At 42.2% G+C, this 14,301-nt stretch overlaps 1 protein-coding gene across 3 annotated transcripts in view; it reads left to right on the top strand.

Annotated features, from left to right (window-relative positions):
* The window catches only part of LOC142381874 (netrin receptor UNC5D-like), a 318,795-nt gene that overhangs the window by 257,415 nt on the left and 47,079 nt on the right, over positions 1 to 14,301 (top strand). For all 3 annotated transcript variants that reach the window (XM_075467164.1, XM_075467162.1, XM_075467163.1), the window contains one exon: positions 7,636 to 7,807. In XM_075467164.1, coding sequence (XP_075323279.1) covers positions 7,636 to 7,807 — 172 coding nt within the window. The remainder of the gene's footprint in view (positions 1 to 7,635; positions 7,808 to 14,301) is intronic.

Genomic DNA, 14,301 nt, shown 5'->3' with positions numbered 1-14,301 from the left:
GACGTCGCCGATCGTCATTTCCTGTCAAAACGGCAGTTTCAAGCTAGCTACTACGAGGGTAGGTTCACTTCCTGTTTTCAAAACAAAAGCACCAATTGTATCGTAATAGCTTTCCCTATGATAAAAGGCAACGGGTATTTTATTTTGTGAAAATAACCGGAAGTGCGTTGCTCACTGCGGCTAGCTTTAATAGCGCCTAATTCGTGGGAACAAAATTGTAAACAGCCGGTATTTTGTCAGGTTTTCAACACGTTGGGGATCTAAACGACTACTTTCTCACCTGAAAATGTTTCAAATGTTGCTAAAGTTTACGGAGTTTAGAGCTTAAACGAAATCAGCTTCAGGCCGGCTGATTTCGGCTCGGGCAGGAGCGAAATGCATTGTGGGTAAACGCTCTGCATACTGTCTGATCGATGAGTATGTAGTAAGCGGTTTCGAACACGGCCTATGATAAAAGCAAGCTCATACATTAAAAAAAAAAGTGTGACAGGTCAGTGGTACATAACACTACTGCAGGCTTCGTTGAGACATTCTGTTTATTATCACGGATCCGTTGTGTTTGCTCATCACCTCAGTTCGAGCCCCAGCCGCATGGAAAAACAACACACCAGTGAGAGCAGCTTATAAAACCTGGTGGGCTGCAAACAAAACATGCCCGTGGGCTTGTTCCTGCACCAGGTTTCACTGCTTCTGTGCAAGAGTGTCGTGTACTCTCGCTCTGCGAGTTCGAGTTATCGGCTGCTGGAATTAGTTCCAGCGCAGGTGAAAGAGTCACTGCGATCTGACGGCGAGTTGGGAGGCTGCTCATTAAAAGCAGCTTTACAGCGCAGAGGTCTTCCCGGCGGAGGAAGGCAGCCGTGGGATCGTGACGGAGCAGAACAACGCCCAAACACCGCTCTGTCAGCTGCTATCAGCCACAACAGGTCACACAGATGATGGAGCTTTCCTTCTAAAGTACAGAAAACAGGCTTATGTGTAAGCTGATGGGATTCCAACAGCCTGCCGTCATATTAAAAAACACCAATATTGCTTTTTTCCCAACTTGGGCCCAATACTTACACTATTGACATGCATTTCCGTCTGTACGAGTGAGACGGATCCGCTGCACAACCCCTCATTCATACAAATGAGAACACCAAAGTCAGGATCCAGCGGAGCGGGTTTATGCATAAGCAGTGAAAAAGCTGAACCAGGTCCACGTCGCTGGGAGAAGACTTTTTTTCGGCCTTGCACGGCTTAACTCAACCACAACCTCTCTGAAAAGTCAAAGCTGAGACTAGAATCTCCCTAAAATATGTAAAATCAGCCCTGTTCTCAGAATCTTTTCGGCTACAGGTGCACTCGCCTCAGTGAAATACATCGTCAGCTGCTGTCTTTTTTGAATAACTCACTGATAAAGTGAATTCTCCTTCAGGCATTTCTCAGATATGCAGCCTTTTTCCTGTAGGCACTGTTTTAATGAGAAGTTTCTTGTTCAAATATGTGGAAAAAGTCAAATGTTTTACATGAGAGTACGCGCCATCACTTAGAACTCGGTTTATTATTCTTCAAAGGACCTCAGTGAAGCCTGTGTAAGTGGTGGTGTGTATGTCGTGGCACTTTAAAACACGTGCTGCTGGATGTATGAGTGCGAAGGTGGATAATAACTGTTAACATCCTGGAGTGAAATGATTGCAACGCAGAAAAGAGAGAAGCTGGTGCAGGAAATGATGCATTCATTCACAAACATTCTTTAAGTTTAAGCAAAACAAATAAATATTTCATTCTGAACTGAACACAGAAAACAGAAAATGATGAAAGCGGCAGCAACATGTCTCAAAACGTTGGGAGAAAAGACAGTGAAAGTAGGTGAGATTGGGGTCGAAAGCTGGAGGAACATGTTGGTGATGAGTCTCTCAGCTTTAGCAATCTGCCAAAAACTGCATCTACAAATTGTTGAGCAACTTCAGAGTATTGCTTCTCCGCATAAAATTTAAAAAGACTTTGAATATTCAATCATCTAAAGGACAAAATATCATCAAAAGATTTAGAGAATCTGGAGAGATTGTTGTATGCAAGGGGCGAAGCTGAAAATCAACCCTGGATGCAGGGGTGGAGCAGTGATTTTTAAATGTGGGGGTGTTCCAGGGGGGGCACATCAAGCCCATAGACACGACGCTGAAGTTGGCATCCGATTTGTGAATTAAATGGATGGGCAAAAGGGGCCATTTCACTGCATTTATTGCATTCTGATCACCCTGAACTGGGTCCTGTATGGAAACTACAATAGTTAGACTGCTCAAATCTGGATGGAATTATTCTAAAGAGGGTACAGGGTCTTTAACACTAGAACTACCACGGAGGGGTCAATTGACCTTTTTTTTTTCACCTAAAAGACCCACAAGAGGGTCATTTGACCCTTTGGACCCCCTGCGGACACTCCTTTTGTTGTGGAAATGTGGGTTGAGTGCTGTATCTCTGCATCTTCGTTCCTTGGAGAGGAGCTTCTTTCACCACAAAATTCTTGAGGGAAATGAAGCAGTAGTCCACATGCACTGGTATTTATCCATCTAACAATTGCGATAGATAACCAATTGGGATAGATCAGCAAGGTACATTCATTTGAAAATTGTACTAAATGTAAGCTGATTGTGTTAACTGTAGGATACTTGTACATAGCCATTTGCAAGGATGTACTAAATGATTGAGACATGTACAAAAGCATTTGAAATTTGATGAAAGCAATGATAAATGCCATTCTGTTGTGAGGAACTGCAAATTAGTTTTGGGATTTGTCCATGTTTTGAGAATGACATCTCAGTTTCAAGAAATGAGCCAAACCAATGGAGAAAAACTGTAACACACTGTCCGCCAAACTGTGCTATCTGTCTTTGCTGCTGATATCTTCATGCAAGTTGCTATTTACCTGTGGTGATTTTGGAGGCTGACAGCCCATGGGAAGAAGCTGTCTGTCCCTGTTTGTCTTGGCTGTTACCACTGTAAGGTGTGACCCCCTCACCCCTCACCCCACACACGGCCCCTAACAGCCTCATTACCATAACAAAATGAGTGATTAGTGTATTCGGTAAAAGCCGCCGGGTCAAATGACCCCTCTCTGGTACTTCTAGGTAGGCAGAAAAATCCTGGTAGTTCTAGTGTTAAAACACATTGTATATTGGTGCACTACGAGGGTGGGCAAACCGTTAATATAATACATCCATGGGGCAAACGGGTTTACCTTTGGAAAATGTGAGGGAAACACCCCCATCCCCCACGGGTAAGACGCCCATGCCTGGATGTCTGTGACCTTCAGGCCCTCAAGGCCTCAGCAAAGCTTCAGCATGGTATATGGACTGACATACACAAGGCCTTCCTTAAAAAAAAACCTGCAGTTTCAGACCCTTTACCAACTGAAAACATTTGGAGCATGAAACACAAAAACAACAAAGAAGACTGTCGAACAGCTGGAACCCTAAATCACGCAAGAATAGGACAAGATTCCTCTCCCAAACATCTGGTCACAGAGGTGTTGCTGCTATCAAATTCAACAAGAACTAATATTTTTCATTAAACAGAAACATGTCTGATTTTCTACATTTAATGTTCATTAGAACTGGGGTTGTAACTGGATTACTGTCTCAGTAATGGCATTATTTCCCAGTATCCAAACACAGCAGGGGAATTGATTTATTGACCAAAGTTGGTCCGACTCCACTAATGCAGATGATGATATGGACCCTTTCAGTTCAATTCAATTAAATAGATTGAACTTTAACTCGTTAGTATTGTGATTTTCCTCTTTTGAGCTTTCAGCAAAGCAATGTGTGCTGTAAGCAGGTGGATGCATGCTAAGCTGCACCACAGAGGGAGCTAAAACATAAGCCTGGTGTCAATCTGACATTCAAGCATCAATTAAAACTCTTTTACCTGCAAAGAAAAATAAACTTAAAAATAAACAGGGGTGGCCAACCAGTCAGAGACTAAGAGCCACATCCAGGGGTGTGGCTCCTGGGGGCGGGCCGACCGGGCAATCGCCCGGGGCGGCACCCAAAAAGGGGCGGCACCATCGCGAAACCCCGCCCCCAAAACGACATCGTGAAAATGTTAAAATAGTTATAAACATATTCAAAATCGTTTAAAACTTGTCATTTCTACACTATTACCATATTGTTGTAATAATAACATTACTATAAGTGTTTTTTGTCAGTTATTATAAGCATTTTTTGCCTATTATATTTTTTTTACCAGGGGCGGGGCCACCGCGAAAGGGGCGGGGCGTCGGAGGGGGCGTCGCCCGGGGCACAATTCATTGTAGGACCGCCACTGGCCACATCGTACACATGGGCACTCATGAACATCACCCCATCCCTTCCTCTCTCACACACACCTCTGCTCAGCCAATTTTTTGTAAATGTCACACACCAACGTGATTGTAGCAACTAATATCAAAAAACAAAGTCGTCGCTGAGAGGCTGAGGGTCAGGGAATTTGACGATTGTCCGACGCGCTGTACAAACAAAAATAATCGCTGAGATCAAAATGCGTTTTTACTTGTTTTTAATTCAAGAAGTAGCACAACTTATTAAAACGTCCTCAAAGTATGAAACAAAATCACAGCGATCCAAATCAATCAACAAACAATAAACCAAATATAACAACCCAAAAATACCCCGTGTAATTACATATTTACACAAAGCTTCTTCCCAGCGAGGAGACAGAAGAAGAGGCTGTGACCACTAAGAAAAAGAAAGCTGCATGTTTAAGCGTTACCATAGCGACCAGAGAACGTTAGGAGGCAGAGAGGATGTTATGTCAGGAGGACGCAGCTAATAAAGTTGCATACAAGTACACAGTGGATTAAAGTTTATTATTATAATTACTAAATACCACAGAGTCTGTGTTGGTTGTATTATTTTATTTTGTTGTATTTATCCGCCACACCTGAAAGGGCCGGTCCGTGAAAATATTGTCTGACTTTATTTAATAATTTCATTTATCTGGACTTTTGCTTGTTTTTAAATTAATTTAAATTATTGTATTTGTTTCTCTTTATATTCTTTTATGTATTTTTAATGCTTCTTCCACTCCCTGCTGCAATGCTTTTGTTTTATGTGAAGCACTTTGAATTGTTTTGTACATGAAATGTGCTACAAATAAATTTGATTTGATTTGATTTGGATTTAAAGCGACACTCCGGAGTAGATTCAACCTGGGGCCATTTGAACCGTGATATCCAGCCAAGTAGCCCACCCGCAGTTTTTTCGATATTGGCTGAACATCAGCTGAGTTACTGAGTTATCCCGAATAGCTTCGTACAAGGGTAAATGGAACCTGGCAGTATCTCCAAAATTACCACACTAAAATCACATGCCATGACACCAAACTTCTACAGGAGTACAAATATGGTCTGTACTCACAAAACGATGCATTTGGAAGTTTGTACATAGTCCAGGAGTTTATTATTATCAACACAAGCCTGATAGCTTCTCTGCTGCTAAAGCTGCGTCGACGTCACTTCCTTGATCTGGGAGCTTCAAAGTAAGATGAGGGTTGATCTACTACTGTAGACAACAAAGCAAGGCTGCTCAATTTCTCCATTGATAAAATAACTTCACAACTCTACAACATAAAAATTCACAAAAAATCATGTAGAATATAGCATATACTTTGTTGTCTACAGTAGTAGATCAACCCTCATCTTACTTTGAAGCTCCCAGCTCCCGGAAGTGACGTCGACGCAGCTTTAGCAGCAGAGAAGCTATCAGGCTTGTGTTGATAATAATAAACTCCTGGACTATGTACAAACTTCCAAATGCATCGTTTTGTGAGTACAGACCATATTTGTACTACTGTAGAAGTTTGGTGTCATGGCATGTGATTTTAGTGTGGTAATTTTGGAGATACGGACCAGGATCCATTAACCCTTGTACGAAGCTATTCGGGATAACTCAGTAACTCAGCTGATGTTCAGCCAATATCGAAAAAACTGCGGCTGGGCTACTTGGCTGGATATCACGGTTCAAATGACCCCAGGTTGAATCTACTCCGGAGTATCACTTTAAACCGGTCCATGGAGCAAAAAAAGGTTGGAGAAGCTTCTTAACAGAACAACAGCGATATAATAGTGTAAAAAAGAAGATGCTCTCACAACTTTTCAACCACACGCTGTGTCTAAACGACTCTTTGATTTGTCGTGACACTCGTTCTCTCATTATCTCAGTCACTTCTTTCTCTCAGGACCGGGCGAAGCTCGTTACGTTTCTGTAAAAGAAACATAAAACGTTGACTCGGATGATACGGCATGTCACCAGCACCGCAGGGATTAGGGGTTTGTTTTCCACTGACAGCAACAAAGGCTGCGTGGCTTCAGATGAAAACATTCTTTTAAATCGCACCCCACAACAACTGACTGTTTACTTGTTGTGATGTAATTCACGCCGCCTTAATTGTCTAAATAAGCCTCTGAAATGAAACTCCAACTTTTGACACCCGCCTCCATCTCCTGGAAACTTTTCTATCCTTTTTTTTCTAAAGAGAGACATGTTATGTAAGCTTCTCAGCTATTACAGCAGCTTTTATCTGAATTAGAAGCTGCTTCTGTCTCTCGGAACGCCGCTGTCATGGTAAACGCTTTCTCTGGGGGATGACATCCACTCCAGACTTCCCAATTACTGCTTCAACACCTGACCTGGAGTGTGTGGCGCTGGTGTGTGTGCATGGGGGGGAGGTAGGGAGGTTTTCTCCAGCTGTCAAACATTGCAGGTACCGTCTCACTGCACGGCCACCTCACCCACTTCCCTGTTTCCCTGTCATCATCGACACTGGCCCTCGAATGGTTCTGAGAGGGCTTTCCATCCCTCGGCCAACAACGCCGAGCCTGATCACTCAGGCTGTGTTCGAAACCGCATACTATATACTACATACTGTTCGATCAGACAGTATGCAGAGCGTTTACCCACAATGCATTTCGCTCCTGCCCGAGCCGAAATCAGCCGGCCTGAAGCTGATTTCTCTTAAGCTCTAAACTCTGTAAACTTTAGCAACATTTGAAACATTTTCAGGCGAGAAAGTAGTCGTTTAGATCCCCAACGTGTTGAAAACCTGACAAAATACCGGCTATTTACGATTTTGTTCCCACGAATTCGGTGCTACTAAAGCTAGCCGCAGTGAGCAACGCACTTCCGGTTATTTTCACAAAATAAAATACCCGTTGCCTTTTATCATAGGGAAAGTCATTACGATACAATTGGTGCTTTTGTTTTGAAAACAGGAAGTGAACCTACCCTCGTTGTAGCTAGCTTGAAACTGCCGTTTTGACAGGAAATGACGATCGGCGACGTCACGTTACGTTGCATCTTGGGTAGTTTGAGTATGAGTAGTGACCTCATGATGCATACCCAACATTTAGGATAATCTAGTATGCATCCGGGAACTTCTCGCTTACTAAAACTCACATACTAACTCAAAAAGTTAGTATGAGTAGTAGGAGAAGTATGCGGTTTGGAACACAGCCATAGATTATGAATCGTGTTGCTGTCAAACTGGAAATATCAGTTCCCTCTGAAAAGGGACTGAAACGTCTCTTCTTCTGTCTTTTACTTGGTGTTGCATTTGCTGACTGTCTCCTGCATGTTTGTGTGTCCACGTTGTGTTTAGCGTGCAGACGTTGGAAGGCTGTGAAATCCTCCTGGGCCCAGAGGTGACGTACGGTCCTCCGGGCCTGGACCTCTTCTGCCCGGTTGCGATGACCATCGCCCACTGTGCCGAGGTGGACGCCGAGAACTGGAACATTCAGCTCAAGAGGAAAACCCAGGACAGTAAATGGGAGGTGAGCTGTGGGCCTCCACCGTCTCCTGTTCTGTGCATGTACAGCGCGTCACATGTGAGCCTGTGGCTCACTTTGGTTTTCTTCTTTTTCTTTAAGCTAAATGTCAGCAGGAATGGAGGTTTGGTAGCACAGGAACCAGATGGTTCTGACAGCTCATGTGACTTACCCTCCTCCTGTTCAAACACATTTCCAACCAATCAGAAGCTGGGAAAACATCAACGGTGCCATATTACATGTTTTGTGGCATTTTATCTGCTCTGGTAATTAATAGGGCTGGGCAATGATTAAACTTTTTAATCTAATTAATCACATGATTTCCCTGATTAATCGCGATTAATCGCATTTGTACGCTGAATCCAAAAGTAGTGTATAGCTTTTAGCATTTAGTTTTATTTTAAATGTGCTGCCATATGAATGAAAGTGCCATAACATTAGTTGTGCAAACACACTTTTAACATCAGCATCTTTCTGTAGTTTTTATGTAGAAGCCTCGCTCCACTGTCTGTTTCCTTGAATGACACACAGCAGACAGCAACAGACTTTTACAAAATAAAAGCCTGTGAGCAACAGACTTTTAAAAAATAAACTAAATAATGAAACAAGGGTGGTTGTAGTGGGTTGAGCAGGCGCCCCATGTACAGAGGCTATAGTCCTCGCTGCAGCTGGCCCACATCGGACGGCCCTGTGCTGCTTGTCGTTCCCCCTCTCTCTGCCCCCTGCTTCCTGTCTCTCTGAACTTTCCTATCCATTAAAGGCACAAAAGCCCCCAAAAATTGTTTGTCTTTTTTAATATAAAAAAAATAATAATTTAGATTAATAAAACCTGCGTTAATGCGTGATAAAATATTTATCGGCGTTAAATAATTAACAAGTTAACTTGCCCAGCCCTAGTACTTAATAATGCTCTTTAAAAACTGTAAAGAAATTGAGATGTTCCAGGCTAATTTACTGGTCTCACGGTGGAGCTCTGTGTCCGTACATGCAGGAACAGTATGGTGACGTTTGTTTGACTCCAGAGTGGGGTAAAAAAGATTGTTTTCTGTATGTACAGACCCTAAATTCTAACTTCAGAATAGTGTTTCTATGCTCAAACTGCACGATTAGCTTGTAAAATAATATCCCAGTCCTTTTTTAATCCTTATAACCAAATACAAAAAAACAAAAAAGTTTCAGTGTTAAAACATATGTACTACACATGACTTCATATAATAAACACATTGCTGATTCTATTTGGAATGACTGTAATTAGTTTGCGTTGATAAATGCTCTTTATCACTGGATTTCACTGGTTTTAACCAAATAAAACAAAATCTAACCAGGCAACGATTGTTTTAAACTAAGTTAATAAGATAGCATTCCTCACAAGACGGAGCTAACGTCCCATACACCACACTCTCTCTTTACTCTCTCTAGATTATGGGAGAACAGAATTATACCTACTAGAATTCAATAGTTTAGTCATATTAGAACATTTTGGTGCCTTACCTCCAGAAGCTACTTTGAGACGGCTAATCTCAGACTGCCAAGACACTGAGATTCAGCTATTTCATCCAAGTACAGCAACTTCCAGGCATTGGTAAATTCAATCAACCATCCCCATACTCCAGTTTTCCCCTCTTTGCTGTATAACCGCGCTGCCCACCACTAAAAGACAAACCTGAAGTGCTGGTGCAAAAGTCTATTATCCAAGTGTGATGCCAACATTGTACCTTGCAGTGCTGAGCATTGATATCTATGCTCTGGTTCCATGAGTACTTGTTCATAATTGACTGTTTTTCCACAACTAATCCAGAGACTGAGACCAATCTAAAGTTGGCATCTTGGTTGTGGTGTCCATGTACCAGATGGTGCTGTAGATAGTTGTTCTTGAGGCAAATTGATCCAGGCACATGCTTAGCCAGCACGCTCAGTCTGCACAGATTCTGGGCTTCACACAGTCCTCATGCAGGGCCCCAGTAAGCTCCTGCAGATGACAAAATTTTCATTTTTCATTTACTTTGCACGTTATAAGGTCAGAAACCACCAATTGTCTTTCTCTAAGTTGACTTTGGCGTTATCATTTGAGACAATCTGCTGCCTTTCCAGCACTTAAAGACCCGTGCACAGGTGAATAGATACCTATAGAACAATAGGCCTCCCAACACTTTGAAAGCTGCAGTTGAACACATCAATGAGTCGGCATTATTCAGTATTATTCAGTAATAAGGGCCCTCGTGGCTGCGTAGCTGACTGGGCTGTGAGGAGCACTAATGAACTGAAGATCTTGCATGTAAATGATAGTTTTATAGTGCAATGTGAAATCTCAGCTAAATTTGAAAGTTGGATCAAAGAAAATGTTCACTTCCACATCAAATTCAACATAAATTTGGACTCGACATCTCGGTCCGTTTTCAGCCAAAAGATGCTCAGTGGGCAGGCATCGTATGCTGGATGTACTTCCATTAAAAAGTGAAAGGAGGATTCATCTCATATCTCTCATCTCATCTCATCTCTTAATGCATGAAAGGTCGCTGTTTTCGCTGGATAAAAGCGTCATAAACACAACAGAAACAATAAAAGACTGTTGGTGCTTTGTGGGCGAGCCAATTGATCCGACCTCTTGCTTTCTGTGCCTCCAGTGTGTGACATACGAATGCAACACCCCCGGTCTGGCAGGAGCAAAATAAAGAAACAATTACAGCTTGTAATAGCCAGGAAGAAGCATGGCTGCTGTCACTCATTGAGGGGGACTGGCAGGGGGGTGGAGGAGGCATTACAACAGAGAAGTATCGATTAATAGATCAGGACACTGTGAATTTAGATTTGAAGCAATCAGCAGAAGAATCATGGGGTCGTTTCCCTGGTGACCGAGGCTCTCTATTGGCCAGCGACACACAAACAATCGCCACAGTGTTGTGTTACCAAGCAGTGCAGCTCTTTCTCTTGGTATTTTCCTTCCTTGCTGGAGCTTTGCAACATGACACACTGTGTTTTTCCTGCTCCTCCCTGGACAAGAAATGTTTTATTGGTCTGGGTCGAATCCCAGGAGCTTAATCCCAGGCACAACATCCCCCCCCAACGGTCGTCACCTTGAACCATTTGCTTCTGTTCTTTAGCAGCAATGAGCAAAATCATAACAAGACCAGTGTGAGTTAGTATTCAGTTAGGCGGTGTAGTTAATGGAAGCATGGCGGGTTTGCATGATGGAATTTGGCAAACGCAGCGCAGGTCCGAATGATGAAGAACGCAGGTTTGCCCCCGGCTGTTGTGGTGGTTGTCAGCTCTTAAAAGAGCATTTTATTTAGGTCACATTTGTCTACATTGTCTGCTGCTTTTGTTCTGAATATCATTTCTGCCGGAGAGAATTCAGAAGAGCTGCAACAGCTTCCGCAAGCCTAATTCATACCAAGATGCAGCATAATGAATCTCCATCTAAGCTAGCACAATGGTTTCTTTGTCATCAGGAGTTTTGCAAGTTTTGGTTCAAAGTCTTTCAGCCGGAGCTACATAATTACTTGAATTTTCTTTATAAAGCAAAAACACCTCGTTCACAAAGCCCTGAGCACACACAAACACACACACACACACACACACAGCTTCCTGAAGCTGATGGTGTTGGAATCCAGAGTCGGCTTTGCTTGGCCCTCTGCAACACCTGTTTGATATGAAGCTAAGTTAGAAGCTACATTAAGTACAAAAATAAAGATTTAACTAGGCCACCAAAATCCCATCGAGAAGAAATGGTCTGCAAAGATAGCTCAGGCAAAGGTGCAATTTCAGAATTTTATAATTTCATACTTTTAAACTCTCCATAAGACTCGACACTCAAACTAGAAGCCTGGAAAAAGGACCTACGGGACCTGGCAGTCAGTCTGTTCAAAGGCTCACAAACAAACGATTGACTCACACTTAAGGCTACTACAGTACAAATGGTTAATGCCAATCTATATTGCGCCAGTCACTTTAAATAGGTATAATCCTAATATTCCAGACACATGCACAAAATGTTCATTAGAAAAAGGGACTTTATTTCACTGTATCTGGGAATGCAGGAAAATTAAAACATTTTGGAAAACAATTAAGCACACTATAGAACAGGGTTTTTTTATACTAGGTGTGTATCCCAAAAATTCTTTGTTCACCAAGTGTGAACAGTTACTGATTGACATGTGTCTACTGCTAGCTAAAAGACTGATTGCCCTCCTCTGGAAGAAAACGACAGCGCCGGGTATCAAACATACAAATGCTGGAAACCTTAACCCCTGGAACGCATAAAAGTGAGTTATTCGAAAACATATGGAGACGCCTCTGGACGTTTGTGGATGGGGTGGACTTGTCTCAAGAGGAAGAGGTTATCTAAGGACAGGAACGACCAGGCCAGGATGCCAAGAGACAACAGAGTGTCTACATTGAACTACTATCACCTGAACATTTAAGATGTATCTCTGCAGATGTGTATCCAAAGAGGGCGCTTGTTGTTGTTGATTGCTTTGGTTATATGGGGCGTGTGTGAAAATGTGAAAAAATCAATAAAAAATAGTGAGAGAGAATAACCTTTGAATTTAGATTATAAGTTATAAGTGAGAAGTTCCCGGATGCATACTGGATTCTCTGAAATGTTGGGTATGCATCATGAGGTTACTACTCATACTCAAACTACCCAAGATGCTACGTAACTTGACGTCGCCGATCGTCATTTCCTGTCAAAACGGCAGTTTCAAGCTAGCTACAACGATGGTAGGTTCACTTCCTGTTTTCAAAACAAAAGCACCAATTGTATGGAAATGGCTTTCCCTGTGATAAAAGGCAACGGGTATTTTATTTTGTGAAAATAACAGGAAGTGCGTTGCTCACTACGGCTAGCTTTAGTAGCGCCGAATTCGTGGGAACAAAATTGTAAATAGCCGGTATTTTGTCAGGTTTTCAACACGTTGGGGATCTAAACGACTACTTTCTCGCCTGAAAATGTTTCAAATGTTGCTAAAGTTTACAGAGTTTAGAGCTTAAGCGAAATCAGCTTCAGGCCGGCTGATTTCGGCTCGGGCAGGAGCGAAATGCATTGTGGTTATGCAGTATGGAAGTATGGAAGTATGGAAGTATGCCATATGCAAGTATGTAGTATGTAGTATGCGGTTTCGAACACAGCCCTTGTCTTGGTGCATGGATCATTCCTTTGGGGTGTAAATGCAAACCACATCCAAGATGCAGTGATTTCCATGTATTCAAGGGCACATTTAGGCGTTTTTTTGGTAAAACATAACAATGGGCTGCTGGCCCAATAATCCTTAGTGTGCAGGTTGGGGCGCTCAGATTGTGTATTGCTGTCAATAAAAAGAGATAAAATCCCATTAACTCAAGTGCACTATCATTCTAATTAACTACATCATCAGACAGCCAACGATGCAGTTTCTAAAGTTCTCATTTATTAATCATTAGCTTTCGTAGATCAGTCCCATTTCATTAGAAACAAGCAAAGATCATCACATTTCCAACCAAATGTTGATGAATTTTGAAGTGAAGTCGTACATTTCTGAGGAAAAAACAATGTTTTTCTGGCCTTAAAGCCAGCAAAGTGATATCATACTGAGCTGAGGAGCAATTTGTCACAATTCACAGTGGTAATTGAGCAAACTCTGGGAATTTTATTGTGCCGCTATGATAACCATTTTATAGACCACCGGTGTGGAAAAACTGTCTCTGTATTTATTAGAAGCTCTGATTTTTATCCACAGTTCCTTTTTATAGAAATTGCTTTTTCAATTTGTCCCCGCGGGACGTACAGTGCAATGCAAATGTTCCCACGAGCTCAAGGTCAAGGGAGTTTGTGCTCAAAGATAATTATATTGAATAAAAAAGTGCAGTAAAGAAGAAATTAAACTTGGTGTAAACAACTTTTGTTTTGCAGCAGAGCGACTCCCTGATATCAGGATGTTCCTGCAACAGCTGGAACACCTTCAGGATATACAGGGCAGCGTCATAAACTCTGCCAGGTTTCCTGTAAAATCTATATAAAAATCATCCACAGATTCACTTTTATAGATTCTGTGACACATTAATCAAAGGATGTAGTAAAAAACTAATATTTTTTTCCCACAAGCATTAAGAGAAATCAAAGCTCTCTGCTGTGTGACGATATATCATAAGTTCGTTCTCCTGTGTGCTGTGTTGTGGCAGCTGGTCCGGACCCTGCATGCATGTTGGTGCATGTGAGACCCCGCGCTGTGCAGTCAGGAGCAAGGACGCCTCACTTTTCTTTTCCTCTATATGAAGCTGTGAGGGACCGAGCCGGTCAAGCACGATGACACATAAATCATTTTCAAGAAAAATGGGTTTATTCCCCAAAAATAACAAACTTCAAACAATAGCTGCAGGGCCCTTAAAAGAGGTCAAATGCAGAAACTAAACTCAAAGGCAAAAATCAAGGTTTTAACGTAACATAACCTCAAACTAACAACTCAAAAACAAACAAAGGGGACTTAAATACTGGCTGATCAGACCATGTTGACACACTGAGG

The sequence above is a fragment of the Odontesthes bonariensis genome, chromosome 6 (genome assembly GCF_027942865.1).
Source record: "Odontesthes bonariensis isolate fOdoBon6 chromosome 6, fOdoBon6.hap1, whole genome shotgun sequence".
Lineage (NCBI taxonomy): Eukaryota > Metazoa > Chordata > Actinopteri > Atheriniformes > Atherinopsidae > Odontesthes > Odontesthes bonariensis.
This window is presented reverse-complemented; position numbering and strand designations above follow the sequence as displayed.